The 26,423-nt window shown below is 35.9% G+C and overlaps 1 protein-coding gene across 1 annotated transcript in view; it reads right to left on the bottom strand.

Moving 5' to 3' along the window:
- LOC149233671 (uncharacterized) overlaps positions 1-25,790 on the bottom strand; it is a 271,897-nt gene extending 246,107 nt beyond the window's left edge. The window contains exon 1 of the mRNA XM_089382256.1: positions 25,638-25,790. Coding sequence (XP_089238382.1) covers positions 25,638-25,790 — 153 coding nt within the window. The remainder of the gene's footprint in view (positions 1-25,637) is intronic.
- Positions 25,791-26,423: the final 633 nt, after the last annotated feature.

Genomic DNA, 26,423 nt, shown 5'->3' with positions numbered 1-26,423 from the left:
AGGCTGTCATCCAACCCAAAGGTATGTCAAGTTATCGACATTTTAGTTGCTGATATTCCAGAATTTTATGGCTTAATTCTCAGCAGAGATTGGTCAGAAAAACTTCACGGATACTTTGCAACTGACTGGTCGCACATGTGGCTCCCTTTCAATGGTAAACCAAATCAGATAAAAGTTGAGCGGGAAAGACATCAGAAATACATAGTAACAGAACTGGAGGGAGAAAATGAACCAGTAGCATATAGTTCTAACATCATTGGCAACTATTCAGTAGATTCTTTCCTAGGAAATTTTAATGCTCATACCTCACCTTACTTAGAACATTCTGTTTTATCTCAAATAGAAAATTTCTCTCAAACAGATAGTTCTAAATGTATTAATTTTTTAGATAATCCTGTAAATAAATCTTTATTTTGGAAATTATTTTTTGACAGTTGTCTAACGAAGGAGCAGGAGAAGGATGCGTGTTAATAAGTCCAGAGGGAGATAAGACTATGCTAACTTGCAGACTCGAATTTGATTGCATCAACAATACTGTAGAATACGATGCTTTAGTCCAAGGGTTGTATAAAGCAATCGGATTAGATGTCAAATACCTTCAAGTTTTTGAAGATTCTGAAATTGTAATTAGACAGGTACGTAATACTATACATTGTTTATTAGGTCATTTAAAACATTACCAATCTTTAGTTCAAGATCTAACTGAACACTTTATAGCATTTAATATTTCGTCAATTCCCAGACTCCAGAATGCTAATGCGGACCTCTTAGCCAACGTAGCTTCCAAGCTCATTCCTTCAAAAGATTTTAGCCTTGATCGATTTTCAATTGAATTAATTTTCAGACCATCTATTCCTGATAACATTACCAATTGGAGGATTTTCAACGACGATCATGATATCGTGAGTTTCCTCACATCTGAGGGATCCTATACCAATCAAATAATTGATGAAGACCAACATGACCAACAATTGCAACAGGATAGCATTAACAATGCCATACCTAAGTCAGTAGTCAAGTTAGAAGATCTTTATGATTTGAAAGATCGGTTTAAAAGATCTACCAATTCAAAACTCCAAAGTTCAACTTTGAATTATGAATTAGTAAATCTAGGAACTGATACCAAACCACAGAATATCAATCTAGGCCTTGGTCTATCTCCTGAAGAAAAATTAGCGTATATTCGTCTCTTGAGACAATACAAAAGTTTCTTTGCTTGGAATTACGATGAACTCAAAACGTACGACACATCCATCATCCAACATATTATTCCAATGATAGACAATGAAAAACCTATCCAAAAAAGGTTGAGAAAGATCCATCCCAATCTAGAAAACCATATCAAATTTGAACTCAATAAGTTACTGAAAGCCAAAATAATTTTTCTCGTTCAACATTCCAAATGGGTTTCCAATATGGTCCCCGTTAGAAAGAAAAACAGAGACATTAGAAACTGCATTGACTTTCGAAATCTTAACAAAACCTGCCAAAAGGACAATTTTCCTTTGCCTCCCATGGAACAAATACTGCAGGCAGTCGCAGGCTCAGAATTGATGTCCTTCTTGGATGGATTCTCATGATACAATCAAGTATTGGTACATCCTGATGATCAATTAAAAACCACATTCAGAACTAAATGGGGCACATACGCATATCAAAATATGCCATTTGGTCTAATTAATGCTAGTGCCACATTTCAGAGAGCTATGGACATCACATTCAAGGGGTTAGTTAATAAATCAGTGGTAATCTATTTGGATGATATAACCGTATATTCCAAGAAACAAAACAATCATCTTAGAGATTTAAAACAAATCTTCCAACATTGTGAAAGGTATGGAATTTCACTTAACCCGAAAAAAATCCTTTTTCACATTAAGTGAAGGAAAACTTCTCGGATTCATAGTGTCAAAATCTGGAATTCACATTGATCCTGACATAATCAAGGAGATTTCCGCAGTCCCTCTACCTCACAACAAGAAAGCCATGCAATCTTTTCTTGGCCAGATTAATTTTGTAAAGAGATTTGTTCCAGATTTTTCACGAATCTTGTCTCCTTTACAAGCAATGATTAAAAAGAACTCAAACTTTAAATGGGGCCAAGATGAACATGAGGCATTCAATCTGATCAAACAAGCAATCATTAATGCTCCATCTTTAGCAACTCCAAATTTTTTTGATCCTTTTATTTTATATACATTTGCCTCTGATAGGTCATATGCTGCGATACTCACTCAAGTAAATCAAGAAAAGGCAGAAGCCCCAATTGCTTTTTTCAATTCCAATTTACAAGGGGCCGAGTTGAATTATTTAGATGTGGAGAAACAAGCTTATGTTGTTTTCAAAGCAATTAAGTATTTCAGACCTTTTCTACTCAAAACGCATAAAAAAATCATAGTACCATTTCCAGCGGTATGAAATCTTCTAGTACAGAAGGATGTGGGAGAGAAAAGAGCCAATTGGGTTACTGCCTTACAACAATATGACGTAGAAATCAAACTAGCAAGTATTGTAAAAGGTCAAGGCTTTTGCAAAATGCTGGCCGGAGCATCACTGATGTCCAAAATTCCATCTGCAGAGATACAAATGTACGAAGTAAGCCTAAACGATGTTGAGTCATTATATGCTGATATCATTTATTATCTAAAGAATGGATACGCTCCTTCAAACCTCGATCATACTAAGAAAATAGCTCTAAGGTTGAAAGCCAAACAATATCAGCTCGTGAATGATGTTCTTTTTAGAATAAATTATGATTCTGTTCTCCTTAGATGTCTTGAGAAATCTGAAGCTGATAAAGTCTTGCAGGAAATCTATGATGGGCCAGCAGGCGGACACTACGCTGGAGACGCTACTGCTCATAAAATCTTACGTGCAAGATATTACTGGCCCAAATTATTCAAAGACTCACACAACTACGTGAGGAAATGTCAAGTCTGTCAAACCGCTGCTGGGAGACAAAAGAAACCATCCTTGCCACTGAAACCAGTTAACATTGAGCAGCCTTTCGATCAGTGGGGATTGGACATAATAGGTGAGATCGTTCCTCACTCTTCTAAACAGCATAGATATATCCTTACAGCAACATATTACTTTACTAAATGGGTAGAAGCAGTTCCACTCAAGACGGCTAATGCTGAAAATATCATCGAGTTCATAGATCAATTCATCATCACCAGGTTTGGGTTTCCTTATGCTTTAATGTTTGATAACACATCATATTTTTCTGGTAATGCGATTACTGAATTTGCACTCAAAAGGAGTTTCAAGCTTAAATACTCTGCCAATTATTATCCACAGGGAAACGGATTAGTTGAATCTACAGATAAGAACTTAATCAGGATTATTAAGCGAACCATTGACCAAAATCATAAAAATTGGCACAAATCGTTAATATATGTTTTATGGGCAAACCGGATAACTCAGAAAGCCTCCATCGGCACTTCCCCCTTCAATTTATTTTATGGGAAAGAAGTGGTCCTTCCAACTCATTTGGCAATTCCCTCTTTAGCACTAGTTCAATATATCGATGAAGCACCAACTTCTTCCTTACAACTAAGGAAGCTGGAAATAATTAAGTTGGAAGAACAACGAGAACGGGCTAAAATAACTCACACTCATCATCAAGCATTAGTAAAAGCCTCTTTTGATTCTAACATGATATCTAGAAAATATTTTCAGATGGGAGATCTAGTTTTAAAATGGGACAAGGCTCATGAGGAAAAAGGGAAACATACAAAATTTCAACGAATGTGGCTTGGCCCTTTCCAAATCATAGAAGTCATAGGTCCATCTACTTTTATGTTACAGGATTTAATAGGAAAAAGAGATTCTTTACCTGTTAACGGACAGATCCTCAAAAAATATTTTCCATAAGAGATCATTCTTCTATTTTGTAGAATAGTTGTTTTAGTTTCATAATAAAACTGGTTGTAAATGGTTACATTTGAGATTCATGAAAAAGACACAAGTTCTCTTTTAGACTTTGTTTTTTCACTTGTATAAATAGAATTCTTTTTAGAAAATTGATCATTACTATTGAAAGATATAGTTAAAAGCTCTAGGCCTAGAAATGATACTAGTTTCGACTTTATAAATTTTGATAAAAAATGACTTTTAGTGGGAAATTGTTTTGCATCAGTCCAATGAAAGGTATCAATAATAAAATGAAGATTCTCTGTAGAAAATATCTTTCCAAAAAACTCTATTATTGTCGTCCAGAGCCATCTTAAGGAAACAATGATTTCCTCCCCACTTAGGAAACTTCAATGTTCAGGGAATGATCCAATGATACACTTTAACTTAAAGAGTAAGAGGTCTCATCACGAGCTGACTTATCATAATCATAGATATTATAGCTTGCTGACTTTGCTAATACTGCATACCACAACAGGGCAATGACTTAAGATTGTTGCAATCAAAAGACAAGGGATCTCATCACGAGCCATCTTATTCAGCAAAGTTATAAATCAGTGAATGACTGTGTCATAAATTGGCTACCAAACCAAGACATTGTTCTTTAAGTGTAAAAAAGAAAATGAAAGCAATAAATGGATTTCCCTTTGAAAATTGTAAATTTCTCTAAGTAGGATACAGGATCATTGCTGGGTAACAGGTAACCCTGTCGAGGCTATAAACACTTGCTGGCAGTAGAGGCTCTACCTACGACAAATGAGCATATCCAAAACTAATTTAAAAAGAAGGTTTTTTTTTTATTTGTATAAACCGAGTAATGACTGATATAGATACAAGGACTATCTTGAGGGAGTAAATAATCAAAATTGGAAATAGAAGAAACAAAATATCATTGATAGGTAAAAGTATAATGTACTTCATCTTTCTATAATAAAGTTTAATTTTCTGGAAAATTTTCTGTTTTGGAAGTTTAGAAAATTCAAAAGAAAAGCAGAGATAACTGGTTCTTCCAAGTGAATCGCCAATTGTTGTGGCCAGCAACAACCCCCCTTCTTATTTAGTGTTATTACTAATACTAAATAAGTGGGGACCCTTAGTCAAAATTTAAAAAAATCAATTAGTGTTTATATTTCCTTTTTAATAAAACTTACCATCAAAAACTTAAGAAAATACCCTTGAAAAATCTAAAAAGCTTAAGTTTTATCATAAAGTAGAATTATTCCTTAGGAAATATCGCCTCGCAAAAGGATAATAGGGTACCTCCTTGCAAGCCGAATCCTAAAACTGCGAGATTGTGATATGGGACTACAAACATATATTGCATTGCATGCATCAAAGAACGCTTACGTTAAAAAACTTTAAACTACCGATATGCGATGGTGCATATCGCAAATCGCATTTCGCAGAAAACAAATTAACAAAAATTGTCATATGCCACGCTCATGCAATATTGTGATTAAGTGGCAACGCAGCAAAGCGTAATGCGATAATGCGATAATGCGATATGATGGATTTGCGATATAGCAAGCAAACAATATGATGATTCTGTGATGTTGCGATCTACGATATTGTGAAGCAAATCGCAAAATCACAAAATCGCAGATATTTCGGGCTCATTGTTCAAAAAAGTATTTTCCATAAAACAAGGCCTGGTTATGTGCTTTAATGCTAATTAAATGAGTTAGTTGCTGATCATTAATGAAATAGGGTTTTGCGCTTATCAAGAAGTCATTTCACGTAAGGTGGTATATTTTATACGTCTTCAGCATTTAAGACTTTCCCGTCACCTTCCTTATCATTTTTCTCACTTCACTTGTAAATTGCAGGAATGAAGAGCAGAGAACGATACAAAGTAGTACGCAGAATACTATGGGAAAGAAAGGAAAAACCTAGAGTTCTGAAGAGAAGGAAATGGCGCCCTTGTATACAGACACTACCTGTAACAGAGACGCTGGTATTGCTACCTGGGAAGGCATGTACAATCTACTTGAGGAAGAAAATCCCAGAGTAATGGAGGTCGAGGCTACTGCAGGCTCACATAGTTCTTCTGAGGCATCCATCACAGAACTTGCTTGTTCATTCTTACACAGGATAGCGGCAAGGCCCAGAATTCTTCCATACACAGACATGGTTAAATGGATACTAGATAGCATAGATATCAGAGATAGACAGTTTAAGACTCAGGGTCAAGAGCTTATGGAATCATTATTTTTACAAATTTTGAGCTTTATATCCGCTAAAAGAAAAAGCACAAAAGGCGAAAAATGCACTAGGGAAGCCCAGATCAAGAAACGGAGGCAGTTCCCGATGCCCGATTAGCGCCTAATCGCGCATCGCTGGGCAAAATTTCTTGAAAAGGAAAGCTTCTGAGTGCTCAGTCACCTGTAAGCCCAGAAATTTGTAAAAAAGAACACTAAAGGTAAAAGAAGTAAAACTTAAATCCAAAGGTTAACCAAGTTGAATTGGGATTGTTACTGGATGTACTTGGTAAAGCCACACAGCCAGTGGATGACCCTCAAGTGTATCATCAATTCTACCGAGAAGATGGTGCTAGCTCTTGCCGATTCTGTTTTCGCAGCACAGCTAAAATCGGAAATCAGTCAACCGACTCTTCTCAAACAGATGCTGAACGTGTGCAACTTCAAGGAGCAGATGCAGAAGTAGTTAGTAATTTTAATTTTAGATTCAATTTTAATTTTAATTTTTTTTTTATTTTTTCCCAAAGTGAGGATGGTCATTTAAACCACATCCTACATTTTTGTAATAATTTATTTTTAGATTTAGCTAGTAGTATTTAAACCCTTCTCATGCATTTAGAGAAAGGTCCTGAAATTTGTCAAAAACTCATCCACAAAACATGCACTTTTGTACCCTCTGTGGAGGTTTTGATGAATGAATGGAACAGGATTTATCAATATCTGTATTTAATATCTACTACTGATGTTGCATTTCTGTACTCTTAGTGGATGTTGAGTTACGAAGAGATAAATCATTATCGCTTGAAGCTCATGAGTAGGACTAGTTATAAATGGTGCTTCTATCTCTTAACTATTTCTGCCTTGTGTTAAAAGTGATATTCAAGTTCAGTTGTTTATATATTGATGTGTGAATGCTTAAGTTATCATTTGGCACTTTTGTACGGTGATAGCTATTTATTTATTCTTAATGTATGAATAGCTTATTATGCGATATGCCTTTCACAACTGTTTCGTCTAACTTTTTATACGAAGTAGTTTATCTGTATTGAATTATTTTCTCATAACAGTTGAATGATCTTTATTACAAATTGTTATCTGAAATCATTTTAGATCGCATAAAAGAAGGATTACACCGAGGGTTAGTGTAGACTTAGATATTTCTGCTTATTAGAATACCATTTACATGTTATTAGACTAGAGTTAGAATTATAGCATGTCACTTAGGAACTTTTAGAATGGAAATATCAATTCTTCACACACACACACACACATAAATTGGGAAACTGATCCCATATCCCCAGTCGGACCCACTATACCAAACGGAAAAGGAGTTGCTAACCAAGGTCCGGACCGGGTGGGTATCCCCCTTGTTGTAGACCCGATTTTCGAGGCGTCAACACCTACTGAGGCACTAAGCCTCCTTATTTATACAAGTGGATTCCTCCAACAGTCCTCCTAAAATCAAGGAACTCGGCTTCCTAGAACTAGAGATAAACAGCAGACCTACTTTACTTGCTTAGTTGTCCCTTGGAATCATTAATGTGGACCCTTGTGCTCCGAGTTGCTGATGGAGGATTCGAGGAAAGGGGTCATAAATGCAGGAGACACCCACGCTACAAGTCCTCTTCCCTGTCTTCCCCGAGTTTGGCTGCCATTTGCTCATAAATTCCTTGACTTTGTCCAAAATTGGCCAAAAAATATGCATACAACACACATTAGGCTACATGGCAAAGTGACTAACCCAATTCACTCTATTAACATAAATATATTCAAAAAGATGCATTAAACTAATGAGAATGGTGGATTAAGTCTAAATAAGAGGCAGAATGAGCCCATATAATTACCCATTTCTGGGGCTCATCAACAACAGATGAAGAGATTGCCCACATCATCGAAATTATGGACGTAAGATTTACAGTGCCCAAGAAGCACACATGGTGGGTGATGTAGCTTGAGATTTTCCCATAATTTATGTAGTCATAGACAATTGCTAGGTAGACCACCAGGAATCCATCATTGAGATGGAAGGTAATATCTATGATCAAATTATTTCTATTTTGATTTATCCAGGTTCTAACTATAGTTATGTTAGCCCATAGCTTGTTGAAAGATGTAATTTGGCCAAGGAATTGCATAAAGAACCATGGTTGGTTCAATTGGCAACCAGAACCAAAAGAAGAATTTATCACTTGGAAATATCATGTACGTTTGAGATCACCAACATTACCACAATGACACACTTGATTGTATCTCCATTAGGTGCATACAGTATACTATTGGGCATGGACTAGTTATACTTACACAGAACCAAGGTAGATTGCTACAAAAGAGAAATTGAATGGTTGGATGAGAAAGGGGAAAGAAGAGTCTTGCAAGGCAAGAAAAATCATCCTTCAGTAAGGTTGATAATGGATATGCAAGCCAAACACAATAGTAAAAATGGATTCATGTTGTTTGCAGTGCAAGTCTTAAGCGATGAGAAGGTCGGAAGTGATGTTGATAAGGAGGAAAAATAACTACTAAAAAGGTACCTAGTTTTGCAACAGTATGTAGATGTGTTTCCAGAGGAGGTTCCTAGATTACCTCCTCATAGAGAGGTAGATTTCTTTATTTATTTGGTATGTGGAGCAACATCATCATCCAAGGCACCATACAGGATGAGTACGCTTGACTTATTGTAGCTAAAATTGCAGCTAAAAGAGATGTTGGACAAAGGCTACATAAGGTCGATTGTGCCTCCATGGGGAGAACCTATACTCTTTTTAAAGAATAAGGCTTCAATTATACATTGATTACAAGAAATTAAACAAGGTAACCATAAATAATAGATACCCATTTCCAAGGATTGATGAACTTTTCGATCAGATGAGAGAAACAAAAATGTTCTCCAAGATTTACTTGAGGTTGGGATATCACCAAGTAAGGATCAAGGAATAGGATATTCATAATATTTCTTTACGACAAGATATGGGTACTATGAATTTGTAGTGGTACCCTTTGGGCTTACTAATGCCCCTGCCACATTCATGTGCCTAATGAATAGTGTGTCACATCCGTATTTGGACAAGTTTTTTATTGTGTTCATTGATGATATATTATTATACTCGAAAACAGAGGAAGAGCATGAAAAGCATTTGGCCGCAATGCTACAGTTGGTGAGGGAGAACATGATCTATGAAAAACTCAACAAATGTGACTTTTTCAAGTCACAAACACATTATTTGGGGCATATTGTTTCCAAGGAAGAGATATTCATTGATCCAAAAAATATCAAGGCTATAATGGACTGGGAAACCCTAAAGAATGTGAATGAGATCAGATCATTCATGGGATTGGTAGGTTATTACAGGATATTTATCATAAATATCTCTGAGATAGCCCATTATATCACATCCTTGCATAGAAAAGGGAAAAAAAATGAGCGGACAACTCAGTGTGCAACAAGTTTTGAGCAATTGAAGAAATTTCTCACAAATGCACTAGGGTTGAGGATTGTGGATCTTAATAAATATTGTGTGGTGTGAACAAATGCCTACATGGAAGGGCTCGATGGATTCTTGATGCAAGAAGGGTAGGTAGTATGTTTTGAGTCCATAAAATTGAATGAACATGAGGTAAACTATGTGACTCATGATCTAGAGTTAGTTGTTATTATTCATGTTTTGAACATGTGGAGGCATTACCTCCTTGGCAAAAAATTTACACTCATATCATACCATAGTTGGCTCAAGCATTTGTTTGAGCAACCCAAGTTGAACGCAAGATAGGAAAGATTGTTGGCCATACTTGGTGAGTTTAACTTTGAGACTAAGTACACCAAAGGCAAGGAAAACAAGGTTGTTGATGCACTTAGCAAGAGAATTCAAGTGAATCACTTGACATCCATAAGTTCTTACAAAATAGGCCTAGTGGAAAGGGTCAAAAATGCAGGATAGCATGATGTAAAGCATCAGAAAATGAAAGAAATTTTGAGACAAGATGGTGAGGATGAGGAGTATCACCTCACTGATGACGGCCTAAATAGATTCAAAAACAAAATTTATGTGACAAATAGTGATGAATTAAAGGGACTCATAATGAAAAAGTTACATGTCAAGCCTTATTCAGGCCATCTAGGGTATTAGAAGACCCTCACTTCCATTAAAAAGTATTATTATTTGCCAAAATTAAAGAAATAAGTGGTTGATTTTGTGGCTAAATGCATAGAATGCCAACAAGTGAAGGTTGAATGCAGGCACCCAGCAAGGTTGTTGTGTTAAAGATAGAAACGCTAGTACACAAGATATAATTGTGTAGCTCTTGTAAGTAAATAAGTAATTGTATTATTGAATACGAAATGAATAGTGGTTACAAACCTTCATGGTAGTTTTCCTATATAGGCATTGACTAGCCACAAAGGTGAATGGTCACATTGTTTGACCTTATCCCTTCATAATTAATGGTGTCATTTAATTAATTAATTTATTTATTTATGATTGTTATTTTGTTTTTAATATTATTTATTTAATTAATATTTTTATGAATTTTTTTAGTCATACATTGCCACCCCATTTAGAGATGCTTTTTCCTCACAGCATAATAAGAAGTGTCTTCTCTAGTTGAACACGTTGTTATGGAATGGTGTCCATTTATTTGACTTTATTTGTGCCTTGTGAGTTGGTGAAATTCTCATATGTATTTTCATTTTCCTTGAAGTTGGGACCATCAACACCATATAATTTATAGTTTTTTCCTTGCCAACTAAACTCCATGAACTTTTCTTTAAGTTTTGTAGTATAGCTTCCTAATTATATTAACCATTCTACACCTAACACTATATCCATTTCTTTGCTTGGCAAGGAAAGGAATTTTGTCTATAGTTCTAGTTCTTGTATCTGGTTTGGTACCTTATGGCATTCACCTTTCTCTTTGAAATTTTTCCCAGTAGTGACAGTCATGTTCAAGTTCTTGATTGGGCATACACAAATATCAAGTTGTTAAGAAATATCAATGTTTATACAATTACGAGTACTTCCAGAATCTATAAGTATATTGACATTTTTGCCTCTTGCGGTCACTTTAAGCTTCAAGGTTTTAGGGAAAAATATCCTCATTATGTTTTTTGGTGGTGTTGTAAGCTTAGTGTTCTTCCTTTTTGGATATTGGTTTTTCTGCTTTTGAAGGTGTGGTGGAACACATTTTTCACTTAGTTGTTGTTTTTGATATTTAAAAAATTGCTTTCTTCTTCTTGATTTTGACAATCACATGAGATTGTAGCTAATGATACTTCTTGAGATGTTTCTTCATAATCTAAATCTAAATTGTGCATTATAGTGATTTCTTCATCAGGATCTTGTACTTCAACTTTCCTTCCATCTGCTATATTATAGTAATGTAAGGACACGTCTTCACATTTATGTCTTGGTGTCCAATTTTTTCCACACTTGCGACAATTATTTTTCTTCTTTATCCATTTTTTTGAATCATTACTTGAAGTATCTGAATCTTTCTCAACTTCATAATTATATTATTTCTTGTTAAGGCAACATTGTCCTGACATCCATTTGTCACCACAATATCTACATTTATTTGTCTCTTTTTTACTCAAGTATTGTTATTGGTTTTCATCTTCCTTGAATGATGGCATGTTGAACATATGTTTTTCTTCAATAAGCCTTGTCGCATGTATATCTTCTTCAATAGTTTGTGGTTTGTAAAATTTCATTTATGCACGAATATAATATTTAAGTCCACATCTATACATTTTAAGTAGTTTTTCATCAGTAAATCCTCTTTGTCATGTAGCCAATACTTCCCATTTGTGGGTATATTTGCTTACAAACCCCTTTTACTTGAGATGAAAAAATTTGTTATAGACATCATCTTCTTCTTCGTCGTAGAATATTTTTAGCAAGGCATCCACAAAATTATTCCAATGAAAAGAACGGGTGTCACATTTTCTAGACCACCATAGGAACCAATCATATGCTTATGCTTCCAAATTGTTGGATGTTGTCATGATTTTCTCACATTCACCTAATGGTGGGTTTGATTCAAAAATGGCTTCCATTTTATTAACCCAAACAATAGCACCTCTATGGTCCTTACAATTGTACTTAGGTAGCTCCTTTTTAATCCGTTGATAGTCTTTTTCTGGAAATTTTGTGTAATATTGGCTACCTGAAAAGCATATATTAGGTGGATCTGCAAGTTCATGCTCAATTTTTTTTGTGCATTGGATTCCGGTCTTTGAAAAATTTGGATTGTTATCATGTCCACTTTTTCTATTAATTGATTAATTTTTTCGTTATGATCATCAAGTCTTTTGGCGGTTTCATCAATTTTGAATTTTTTATGGAGTATTTGCTTCATCATTGATGTCAACTTCTTTCGTTCTTCCCTAAATTCCATTTGTGATTTTTCTATGTTAATGAGATGATATCACACATTATTTCTTTCATCCTTATAATGGTTAATGTCAACTTGTAATTCCTCATTTCTCATCATCTTGTTCTTGTTTCTCCTTGCGGACCTCGCCCTTTTTTTAAATTTTTTTTGTTTTTTTATTCCATTTGTTTAAATATCTTTGACCCTTTTTTCTTATATATATACACTCTTTTTTATAGGTTTTCTTTAATATCAAAACTTTGATTTTTTTCCCTTTTTACTTTTTTTTTATTATTTAAATGGCCAAAGGCAAAAATGATGAAACCACTAGAATGGAGAATCTCCAAATATGTACTCAAACACTTGATCACAACGACAACAAAGTCGATGAAGAGTTGATGACCAAAGATCGGGATCAGAGAACATGGCTCTAATACCAATGTTATGAATAAAGTTTGTATACACTTTGATACCAATGTTACAAATAAATTCGTATACGCTTTGATACCAATGTTATGAACAAAATGCATATACGCTCTGATACCATTGTTGGAGATAGAAATGCCAGTATGCAAGATATAATTGTGTGTAGTATGTGTAAGTAAATAAGTAATTGTATTATTGAATAAGAACTTAATGGTGGTTATAAATCTTCATGGAAGTGTGCCTATATAGGCATTGACTAGCCACGATAGTGAATGGTCACATTGTTTAACCTTGTCCCTTCATAATTAATGGTGTAATTTAATTAATTGATTAATTAATTAATTAATTAATTATTATTTTTTATTTACTTAATTAATACTTTTATGAATTTTTTTATTCATAACATGTTGCAACCCATTTCCATTCTAGAATGGAAATGAGAGGTAATTTCTATGGATTTCATTATAGGTTTCCTGGAACTTATAGGAAACATGATGCAATCATGGTGGTAATTGACAAGTTTAGAAAAGTGGCTCATTTTATAGCAGTTAAATCCACTAATTTTTCTAGTGAGGAGGCACAAATATTCATAAGGGAAACAGTGAGAGTGCAGGGTGTCCCCAAGAAAATTATCTCAGATCGAGATGCTAAGTTCACTTCAAGATTTGGAAGGAATTATTTGTGAGTTTGGGGATCGAATTGGAATTTAGTACAAGATATAATCCACAAACAAATGGGAAAACAGAAAGGACAAATAGGACCCTCAAGGATATGTTGAGGATGTATGGCATGCATCAACCCAAGAAGTGGGAGGGGTACTTACCACTTGTAGAGTTTGCATAAAATAATGGATACCAAGAATCCATCAAGATGAGTCCATTTGAGGCATTGTATGGGAGGATTTTCAATACTCCTATCAGCTGGAATTAACCAATTCTTAGGTTCCTTGTTGGACCTGATATGCTCAAGGAAATGGAGCCGCAAATTCAAATCATCAAGCAGAATCTGAAAGTGACATAGGATACATAGAAAAGCTATGCAGATCAAGATAGGGTGCATAAAGAGTTCCAAGTTGGGGAACATGTTTATTTGAGAATAAAACCCAAAAAGGGCTCCTTCAATTTTGGGACATGTGCCAAGTTGGCACCATGGTATTGTGGACTTTTGATATCCTTAAAAGGATTGGATCAGTGGCCTACAGGCTAGCTTTACCTCCATCGATTAAATTTCATGATGTTTTCCATGTTTCTTTGCTTAAAAGATATGTACAAGATTCTAATGATGTGATTGATTGGTATGTGCTACATGTTGAACCAGAGGGAGAATTCTAGCCAGAGACATTATGCATTATAGACTCGAGGAGTCTCATGCTTCGGAATCAAGACATAGAGCAATTTAAAGTGCAGTGGAGACACTTTGTGCTAGAGGAAGCCACTTGGGAAATGGCTAACTACAAGAGAGTATCATACCCATTTATGTTTGTTGGATGAGGAAATGTATGTGTGTTATGCAACCACCTCACAAAATAGAAGAAAAGATAGATCAACGACTTAAAAAATAGTCTCTTCGAGGGGGAAACCTCCTTTACATTAGACAAATGAAGAATTCTTGGATGATACAAATTATTATACCTCCTTTGTATATATAGGAGTCTAAGGGGTCACAATATAATTAGAGCCTACATAAAAATAATCATGTAAGGGCACAACAATAACAATAGTGGGCTTCTATGGGACACAACACTAAAAATATGGGCCTACATGGGCACAACAATAATAATAAGGGGGATACACTAAAAATAACAATGAGGGGGATACACTAGTATTATAGGGACCTAACATGCCCCTTTCCTTCAAAAAGGTGTTATCCTCAATTATTGATTATTTTTGGATGCTTTTGTATAAAATTATCATCCTCTCATGTGGAATCTTCAAATGGTAAGTTCTTCCACTTAATGAGATACTCTGAAATTGATCGATTCCATAGTTGTTGGGTTCTTGTTTTTGTGACTACTTCAGGCTCACATATGATTTTTCCTTCTTCGTCAAGTTCTGGAAACATTGTTTTAATGGGAATCTTGACATTAATAACCTTCTTTAAGCATGAAACATGGAAAAATGGGTGTACTCGAGAAGATGTAAGCAACTCCAATTTGTATGCCATAGTACCAGTCTCTTGCAACACCTTGTAAGGACTGTAGTACTTGGGTGATAAGTTATTACCCTTCTTAGCTTTCTTGAGGGACATTTGTTTGTATGGTTGTAGCCATAAAAATACCTAGTCGCCTTCCTCAAAAATTCTTTCACTGTGATGTTGATATGCTTGTTGTTTCATTCAATTCTGTGCTAGAGTGAGGTTATCCTTTAAGAGTTGGAGAACTTGCTTTTGATGCTTGATGTGATCTTCCGCTGCTTGAACCTTAAAATTTTATCTTAAAGATGATTTTATGGATGGTGGATGATATCCATAAAGTGCCATAAATGGGGTAATTTTTTGTGCAATATGGAAGGAAGTGTTATACCACCACTCAGCTAGAGGTAACAACATTACACATTGTGTTTGTTTATCATATATAAAGCAACGAATATATTCTTCCAAACATTTGTTCACTATATTTGTTTTCCCATCAGATTTAGTATGATAATATGAGCTATGAGCTATTTGAGTACCAAGACAAGAAAATAATTTCATCCAAAAATTTCCAGTGAAAATGGGATTTTTGTCACTTACAATAATCTTTGGGTTTCCATTAAGATTTTCAATTGTTTCCATCTATGCATTAGCAATTGTACTGGATTTAAAAGGATGAGATAATGCACAAAAGAGTGCATACTTTCTAAGTCTATCAACTACCACCGTGATCACACTCTTTCCTTCAAACTTGGGTAAACTTGTGATAAAATCCATTGATACCTCCTCACAATGCTGACTTGGAATTGCTAAAGGTTGTAATATACCTGGGGTCCTAATTGTCTAAACTTTATTTTGTTGGAAAAACAAAAATTTTGTCACAAACTTCTGAATATCAGATTTAAGGACATCTCAAAAAATTTCCTTCTTGATCCTATTATAATTTCTTAAAAATCCTAAGTTCCCTCCTATGGGGTAGGTGTGCAATTCCAAAATAATCTTTTGTTTGAGTTGGGAATTTTTACAAAGATATAAACGATCTTTGTAACATAATGAATCATTTATCCATCTAAATGTATCATATGTATTGGGATCTTGCTACAACTTTTGAATGAGTGTCCACACCTCTTGATCATTCTTCCATCCATCCCTTGCTTTTGTTATCCACTCAAGTTGGATAATAGAAATGGCACAAAGCAATGCTTCCACATCCTCATCCTTTCTTGAGAGTGAATTTGCAACAACATGTTTCCTCCCTTTTTTGTATATGATTTCAAATTCATAATCCAACATAATTGTGACCCATTTTTGTTGTTCTTCTGAAGATAATTTTTGTTCCAAAAAGTATTTAAGACTATCATGATCTACTTTTACCCTGAAGTGTCTTCCCATTAGGTAAGGTCGTCATTTCTTTAGTGCATGTAGTATTGCCAACATTTCCTTCTCATAAATAGCTTTGTGTAAATACTTTCCTTTGATTGGTCGACTTTCAAAAGAAATGAGTCTTCCTTATTGCATTAAAACATCACCAATTCTATTTCCTAAGGCATCACATTCCACAATAAATGTTTTTGTGAACTCTGGTGTAGCTAAGACTGGTGCTTGGCACATTTCCTCTTTAAGATGTTCAAAGGCCTTAGTTGCTTCTAGAGTCCAAGAAATGCATCCTTCTTCAGTAATGATGTTAGAGGTGTCATTAGTCTCCCATAATTATTAAAAAACTTGTGATAATACCATATCAACCCGAGAAATCCTCGAAGATGCTTTATCGTTGTGGGGGTTTTCCATTCCTTTAAAATGGATTTAATTTTGTTAGGGTCTACCTTAACACCCTGATGAGATAGAATATGACCCAAATATTCCACCTCTTGTTCTCCAAAGAAACATTTGGAGGTTTATGCATATAATTGTTTCTCCTCCAATAGTTTGAACACCCTGTCAACAGGCTGAACATGATCCTTCCAAGACTTGTTGTAGATTAGTATATCATAAAAAAATACTAACAAAAATTTTCTAAGGGTGTGAAAATGGAATTCATCATACCTTGAAATGTGGAAGGTGCACTAGTAAGACCAAAATGCATGACCAAAAATTCATAATGACCCTTATGAGTTCTTAATGTTGTTTTCAAAATATCTTCATTCTTCATTCTAATTTGATGATATCCTGAATGAAGATCCAACTTGGTGAAGTGAATTTCTCCATGTAATTAATCCAACAATTCATCAATGACAAGAATGGGAAATTTATCTTTAATAGTGAGCTTGTTGAACTCCCTATAATTTGGACACATGCACCATGAGCCATCATTCTTGTGTACCAATACTACTGGAGTAGAGAAATAACTTTGACTAGTTTAAATTATACCAGCCTCTAGCATTTCTACAACCATACATTCAATTTCACTCTTTTGGGCATATGGATATATGTAAGGCTTGATGTTTGGAGGAAAACTTCCTGGAATCAAATGGATAGCCGGATCATGATTACGAATAGGTGGGAGGCCTTTAGGAGTCTCAAATACCTTGGAATGATTTTCCAAGACTTTTTGGAGATATGGAGAAATAGATGGTTTTGATGTTTGAGCCTCTAGTGAGCATAATTGTGAAATTACTCCCCGTTGTTATTTCTTTGTAAGCTTTTTCATGCGATTAGAGATGATTATATTTCTTGGTTTTCATGTGATACCCCTTAATTCAACTTCATTTCCTTACCAAAAAAAATTCAAGAAAATTTCTTGAAAATTAAAAGTTACCGTCCCCAAAGATTATAACCATTGGACTCCTAGTTCAACATTAGCACCACCCATTGGAATGGAAAACATTGGAATATTCAATACATATTCCCCCATTGATAGCTTGATATTATGGCGCTTTTTATTGAAATTTATATTTCCTCCATTTGTAAAAATTTTGAATAATTAATCACTTATTCATAGAGATTATCCCGATTATACACTATTGCGGAATACATGCATAATACATAATCTCTTCTACATTGATCATCAATTTAGCAGCATCAAAAACAATGAAACATCAATCGCATGCACACATTAACACAGTATGTAACCCGGGGAAATCTTACAGCTGAAAACCCCACACTATCTGTATATTAGTGATTGAGAACATGTAACAATACATAGTACAATACTCCTCACAAGTACTCAGTACTATCTCCACCTGTTACACACAAACCTAGCTCAGATCAAAACAAATCATAGGTTCAAATCTCCTCCGCTGCTTTGCCTGCCTCCACTGCACAATGCTACAAGAGAATCACGTGAGCACAAGCTACAATTGCCTTGATATTGGCCCACACTGCACAATCTTCATTGGCATTACTCAAATCCATGCATGTGAAAATCTCATGCACAACTGATAGTCACAACTCACCCTTTCACTTACCTCTAACACCTGTCTCTGTTGAACTGTCCATGCACTGAGTTAACTGATGTATTCTTTAGTTTCTTTATGAGTTAATAATTAGTGAATTAATTAATATTTAATTCACACAACTCATCACTAGTGTATTCTTTAGTTAGACTAAATACAACTAGTTCAACTAAGTCAAACTGAACACAACTCCATCAACTCCACATCCAACTCCACAGAACTCACATGCATGAGTTCTAACTGAAGTCCTCCATGCAATAGCTCAACTAACACATGAGAAACCACGTGATTCCTTTTTTCAGTTGTATGTGCCACATTCGTAGCTCGAACTGAAGTGCTCCAAGCGAATAAGATAATGTTTAGAGTCCAAATATTACTAAGGGCTAATAATATTTGACTATTTCTATTTTTAGCCTGACAGTCTAAAAATAGACTTTGATCACTCCTGTTGTGAACCAGAAAATAGAAGTCCATCTATTTTTCCCAACATGACCAATCATCCATAAACAGCATCCTGCAACTCATAGACCATGATCCATATGTCTAAAAATAGACTTTGCGCCAAAAATAGCCTGCGGGCCCACTTAGTGAAGGTGACTCCTTTCCACTAAGCTCCATCATCTTGTTGCATTTTCAACATTCCCTCTCAACAAGATATGGATTATCAGCAACCCCTATCCTGCAACTTTGGAATGTTCTGCATGCAACACATTTGCCCGGTCCACTTGCTCCAACAACACTTGGAACAAAAACACTCCCAACTGACCACTCTGTTGGGCTAGGAACATACTCTGATGTTGAAGCTCTACCTACTGCTGACAAGTGCTCCCTCTCTGACATCTGTGCTACTGCAACATCTCCATGCATCTCGCACCATTGCACACCTCTCTGTGCCACCTAGCACTGTGCAAAACACTTGTGCCTCTCGCATTGCTGCAGCCTGCTAGCTATGCGCTGTCCTGGGATTCCCTACACTGTCGCTCTCTCTGCTACTCCATCCACATCTGTCTCTACCCAATCAGTTAGTTCCTACTACTCCACATCGGGGCTCCTGTAGCAAGGTCTCATCCAAGAGGTTGGGTACCTCAAGGATCTTGCCCCTCCTCCTTGGGACGATCAATCCACATCACTCCACCCCCTACTGGAGGTATGGCTGCATGTGATCTGTCAGCCCACCTGGCTCGAAGTTTCCCCCTACTGGAGGTCTCTGGATGAGTAGATTTCTCTACTCAATCTCCACTCAGCTCCCCCTGTTGTGGCTGCTCCACAACCTCCTGAAGCTGCTGCACCAATCGTGGCTCCTCCACAATTGTCTGAGACTTCTTCTGCCTCTACATGTTGAGAGGTAATATACCCTCCCTCTCAACCACCAAGTCTCCTTCAGTTGCCTCGCTGCTCAATGCTTTTCATGCATCTTGAACCTCAAGAGCATACAGGTTCTTGACCCATGAACCAACTTGCTTCACCTGTCTAGTGATGATGTGTCTAAGGAAAACCTTTCCCTTACTGAAGACTACATCATAGCCTTTGTCTTCCAGCATCGCGATCAACACCAAGTTTCTCTTCTGTCCTGGTACATACTTAACATCAGTCAAGGTAAGGTGAGCTCCATGATCCCTCTGAAAAATAATTGTGCCTACACCTAAGACACTATACTTCTCATCATTACCCATCGCTATGAGTATCTGGAGATCTTTCTCCTTCAAAGTACTGAACAAAATTTTGTCACCGGTCATGTGGAAAGAAGCTCCACTGTCAAGAAACCAACCACTTCCCACCATGGATGAAACCATGCATGCGAAGAGTGTGAAATCCAACTCAAATTGTGAAGCAAGCGCCTCACCTTCAGATCCTTCCCCAGATCCCTTCTTGGATTTCTTCTTTGGGCAATTAGTAGCATAATGGCCCAACTCATGACAATGAAAGCATCTCACCTTCGACTTGTCAACCTTCTTCCCATCATTGGAAGAACTAGATTCGGAAAGAGAACCCTTCTCCTTCCCCTTCTTCACCTTACTCGCTAAGGCACAGTTCTCCTCATCATGCATGCATGAAGAACTGTCTCTGGTGCTCCATCTGATCTCCTCCTGCATAAGATCTGACCAAAGTCTCTCCCATCCTGGCAATTTCTCCCGACCATTGACAGAGTCCTGATAGGAATGCCAACTCTTCGGAAGACCAAGGAGAGCCAAGCTCACCAAGTCTTCATCATCGACAGTCACCCCCACACTTCCCAGCTCATCTCGGCATTGGGTGAACTTCGTGAGATACTGGGGCATACTGTCTTCATTCTCACACTTAGATGTTTCTGAGTTTATCCTTGAGCACCATTCCACCAGCTCAAAACTCAACCGCTTCTGATCTAAAATTCGTGAGAACAAAGTATTTCTTGTACAGAGATCGACTGTATGGGCATTCACTGGATATCTCACCTTCAAAAAGAAGGATGAATCCAGAAGCTACCTTGCCCGATTACAGACTCTGCCTGAAGAAATAAAATGTAAACACTTTCTGAATAATAGATTTGATGATCAATCCTCGCTTTGATATCCTGTAGAAAATTTTCTACAAATCAAAGAGCTCTGATACCATGTAGAAATTTTGAATAACTAATCACTTATTCACAGAGATTATCCCGATTATACACTATTGTGGAATACATGCATAATACATAATCTCCTCTACGTTGATCATCAATTTAGCAGCATCAAAAACAATGAAACATAAATCGCATGCACACATTAACACAGTATGTAACCCGGGGAAAGCTTACAGCTGAAAATCCCACACTGTCTGTATATTAATGATTGAGAACATGTAACAATACATAGTACAATACTCCTCACAAGTACTTATTACTATCTCCACCTGTTACACACAAAACTAGCTCATATTAGAACAAGTCACAGGTTCAAATCTCCTCCGCTGCTTTGCCTGCCTCCACTGCACAATGCTGCAAGAGAATCACGTGAGCACAAGCTACAATTGCCTTGATATTGGCCCACACTGCGCAATCTTCATTGGCATTACTCAAATCCATGCATCTGAAAATCTCATGCACAACTGATAGTCACAACTCACCCTTTCACTTACCTCTAACACCTGTCTCTGTTGAATTGTCCATGCACTGAGTTAACTGATGTATTATTTAGTTTCTTTATGAGTTAATAATTAGTGAATTAATTAATATTTAATTCACACAACTCATCGCTAGTGTATTCTTTAGTTAGACTAAATACAACTAGTTCAACTAAGTCAAACTGAACACAACTCCATCAACTCCACATCCAACTCCACAGAACTCACATGCATGAGTTCTAACTAAAGTCATCCATGCAATAACTCAACTAACACATACGAAACCATGTGATTCCTTTTTTCAGCTACATGTGCCACATCCGTAACTCGAATTGAAGTGCTCCAAGAGAATAAGATAATGTTTAGAGTCCATATATTACTAAGGGCTAATAATATTTGACTGTTTCTATTTTTAGCCTGGCAGCCTAAAAATAGACTTTGATCACTCCTGCTGTCAACCAGAAAATAGAAGTCCATATATTTTTCCCAACATGACCAATCATCCATAAACAGCATCCTGCAACTCATAGACCATGATCCATATGTCTAAAAATATACATAGTCTAAAAATAGACTTTGTGCCAAAAATAGCCTGCGAGCCCACTTAGTGAAGGCGACTCCTTTCCACTAAGCTCCATCATCTTGTTGCATTTTCAACACCATTTGCAACCATCACCTTGACACTCTGGTGTTTGATATAGGAAGAAATTCAATTCCTTCGTTATCTTACAATGAATAAAATTATGGGTACTAGTTGAATCAATCAACACTATTACCTTTTTATTCTTGATATGTCCTTCCATATTGAGAGTTTGAGGAGTGGTAATTCTTGCCAATGCATTACAAGATATGGTTGGATTCATTTCTTCATTCTTTATGGTTGTTTCCTAGTGTATATCCTCTTCCTTTGATGTTTCTTGTTCCTTTTCTTCCTCATCTTCACAAACTATGTAAAAAAATTTCTTCTCAGCACACTTATGACCTTTAGTGTATTTTCTATCACAACTGTAACAAATCCATTTTTCTCTTTTTTCCTCCAATTTTTGTGGTGTCAACCTTGTAGGTTGCGAAAGGCTAGGAGCAACAACACTTTCATCTTTATAGTTGTGAGTGGTAGACTTCCTTGTTGCCATAATTTTTCTTTCAACTTTTCTTTCCACCTTGGATGCCTTCTCCAATGAATCAAGTTCCCAAAGGTGAACCTCATGTTGGATTTTATCCTTTATTTTCCCTATTAAGACATCCATCCAATGCTCCTATAGAATATAATTTGCCCTGATATTCAATTTTTGGAAGTCCTCAATGTGCTCCGCCATTGAACCATTTTGTTTGATATTTATCAATTGGCTAAAGAAGGTGTTTCTCTTTGTATCCTCATAATGTGTTATCATTTACTCCGTAAAACTTGACCAAATTACAAGTGGTTACGAGAACAAAGCCATAGATACCATACAAATTGATTGGGTTCTAAATATAAAGCTTCAATGTGTACCTTTTGTGTGTGTTGCACATTATGGAGATTGAAAATTTGATCCATATATAGTATCCATGTTACCAGATCCTTTCCATCAAATTTTCTCATATTGATCTTTGGAATATGGTGGGTCTTTAATACAAATTTAGATTCTATGGAATCATGATTAATATTATTTTTATTCTCATCACGAGTTTCATCTAATACCTTTTCTCCATTAGGAATCATTCCTTGTAGCAACTTTGTCAAACCTTCCTTCAACCCTTCCATGTTTTCTTTTAAGCCATTCTTAAAATATTTTGTGTCGTCTTTCATTTTTGCTTCTATACCATCCATACTATCTTCCATACAATTCTTCAAACCATCTATATTAGCTTCCATTTAATTTTTGTTTACTCTTTGTGAGAGCGAAATTTGTTGCACTTGGTCTCATAATTTTGATATATCATGTTGCATTTCTTCCTCTTCTTCATGTGTAATAGTAGATCTTTCTGGTTACATACTACGTGTTTCCATTTTCTTGCTTCTATTCATTTTTCAATCAAAAAATGATATTTGTGCTTTACTATGCCCTTGAATCACTTCAAACTGATTTTTCAAACAAAACTTATGCCAATTTAAAAAAAATACACACATTTTTCTGGACTTGTAGGAGCTTGATATTGAAGTTTTTGTATCTCTGTAATTTCATATATCCAAGTTTTTAAACTCCATCCTGTAGTATCCCTATGGGTCTTATTTCCAATCCCAGAAGTCATACCAAGCTTGGATTCTTTAAGAAAGAGTTATGCCCAATCTCCCATGATGACCTGATTACAAACTAGTTCAGTAGAGAAAACTTGTACGGAGTGCCATGTATCACTGTTTTGACGTTCGGCCCTAAAAATGATACCCAATAAACTAAATTTCATTTGATTTTAGTCAATTTTTACAAAATTCAAATTGGATGTTGTGAAAGAAATTTATGACAATTTTCCCTACGTCACACGTTTGAGATGGAATTATGGAGCTTGCAAAAACCCTAACTTCCTCGGCTCGTATCTTTGAAAATATAGTGAATCAATCTCTGACTGGGGATAATGGGACCATTTTCCCAAAAATATATTTTCGTAGTGTTGATGGGGTGATATATGATGTAACAGGGGAATAATTTAACTACCAATTGTAATCTAATCTAAACTATTAATCACATGCATATATCTTGGTTTTATACACTATCTAACTATAATTATACCCGGGAATAAAACAAGGTATGCAATCTATAATAATGTCCTATAGCAATTGGTAATAAAGATCATTCAACTACAATAAGAAATGAAATTATTTAACAATAATCGTTTTGGATAAATAGTTAGCCAAAACGATTATGTGAGATATATTGCATATAGAATCGTTCACGTATTCAGTAGGAAATTAAAGCCAACACCATACAAAAGCGCAATAATGCTAGTCGAAATTAAAACTTTCATACATAAAGCAATTGAAGAAAAGTTATTCCCCGGTACATAAATAAAACAAAATCATAAGATAAAAGTACCATTTGTAATAAGCTCTGCTCCTGTGTTTCAGAAATATCGATCTAATTCTAACCAATCCAACATCATCTAAGAGTGAAAAAGTGAAATTTCAGTAGAACATGCCAGATATTCCACTCATTCTACCAGAACCTCCTCAAAGATACAGAAGTGCATGTTTTGAATAATGTTTCTGATAAAATTTCTAGACCCCTCTTTAAATGCATGAGAGGGGTTTAAATACTAAAACTATAGGTCTTAAAATAGATTATTACAAAAATAGTTGAGGAGATTGATCCAGGTGGATATTAGTGGCCACCCGCTAATTCCACTTGGAGCCCTACCAGTGCTTCTTTCATTTTTTCATTTTCCTTAATTATAGCATAGTTTATTATTTTTAGCAGTTTTTCGGGTCCTAAGCTTCTAGAGCCGTTCTAACAAAAAAATCGTCTTTTCCATCGTAGTCCTCGGAGAGATCTTTCCAATGGGTTATCATGCGCGTCAAACGGAGATAATATGACCAATTCGCGACCCCGGGAAGTTGGCTGTCCAACTCACCCCAACGGGACCCACAAACTCTTGGTGTTACATCTCCTCGAGTTAGGGTTTTCTCTTATTGTTCAATAATAAAAAGGCCCTTGAGCCTCGTTGTAAGACAGTTCAGAGGCATGTAGCCACCACATATCTGCTCAGAGATAAGCTACCATCGCCCTAGCTGGTTTATTTCCATTACTGTTTGTAAGCATATTTCAGTATTTTACATTAATGAAATGAAGTATTATTTCCATTGCATATATGTGTTTATGGTTATCTATGTAATTTGTTTTGTTCCTGTTTAAGTTCGGATCAGAGATTTAAATGACCTTCCTCAAATAATGCAAAATGAAACTAAAATAGAAATAAAATAATGTGACTAATTCCTTTACATGTGATCCTTAAGATTGCAGATATCCGTCATTGGTTTGAGTTGTGTCAGTTGGTCGATCACAGATTTCAATTCCCTAGTAAATACGGTATGTGTCAGTGCTAGCACCATTTTCTGTGTGGAAGTGGTTAGGCAACGTAGGGTCATCCACTGGCTATAAGGCTTGACTAATAATTGCCAGTATGCTTCCCAGTTCAGCTTGCTCGTTTGTCTGATCACCGCATCCCTTTCCTTTGCTGCTTGTCTCCATTGTTGTTCCAGTTGATTGACATTTGGAAGAAATCGTAGTATAGATTCAGCAACCAGGTTGGCGCCATGTAGATTTTCGTTAATGGCTTCAATGATTTTGTTTTCTACTGATGCCGCAACCATTGTTGCCCTTTTTGCTTGCTTGAGCTGAGAATCCTAGTCTGTAAATAGAATTTCTTTATGTGACTCCTCCAGTTTTGGCAAATTAGCCTTTCTCCCATCTTCTGATTCTTGGCAGGTGATAAAGTTAGAAATACTTTTATGGATTTCATCATAATCAAGCCTCATGTCAATGACTTGGCTTGTTAGCTTATCACTAATCACGCAGTAAGGATTTACTTATGAGATTTCTTGGCACAAAAGTTCCTTTTGTTGCATTAGTTGGGCGTTAAGTCTAAGTGCTTCTTTTACGAAATAATCGATTTGTGGATTGTTCTTATACTTCTCTATCATAGCTTAAATTCACGCGTCCTTTTCTGCTAAGCTGGCTTGATGTTGTATTTGCATTTGTTCAAACTCCTACTGTAATTTGGCAATTTGTAAATTTTCTTATTGGTTAGATTTTTCTTGCTCTAATTGTTGTTCCAACAATAGGATCCTTTTTTTTTTCTTTTAACAGCATTTGAACCTCGGTTGCTTTATCAATAGTTGTCATAGCATAGGCTCCCGCAAATTGCAACAGAGTTGTAAGGTTCTCAGATCGGTCCATGGGCGAATCTCTCCAGACAATATCCATTGGTTCATTGTCGGGAGTGG

This window comes from Pinus tabuliformis, chromosome J, assembly GCF_031772625.1.
Source record: "Pinus tabuliformis cultivar Carrire ecotype Pingquan chromosome J, CPIR1, whole genome shotgun sequence".
NCBI lineage: Eukaryota > Viridiplantae > Streptophyta > Pinopsida > Pinales > Pinaceae > Pinus > Pinus tabuliformis.
The sequence above is the reverse complement of the archived record's forward strand: the minus strand, read 5'-3'. Positions and strand labels throughout refer to the sequence as shown.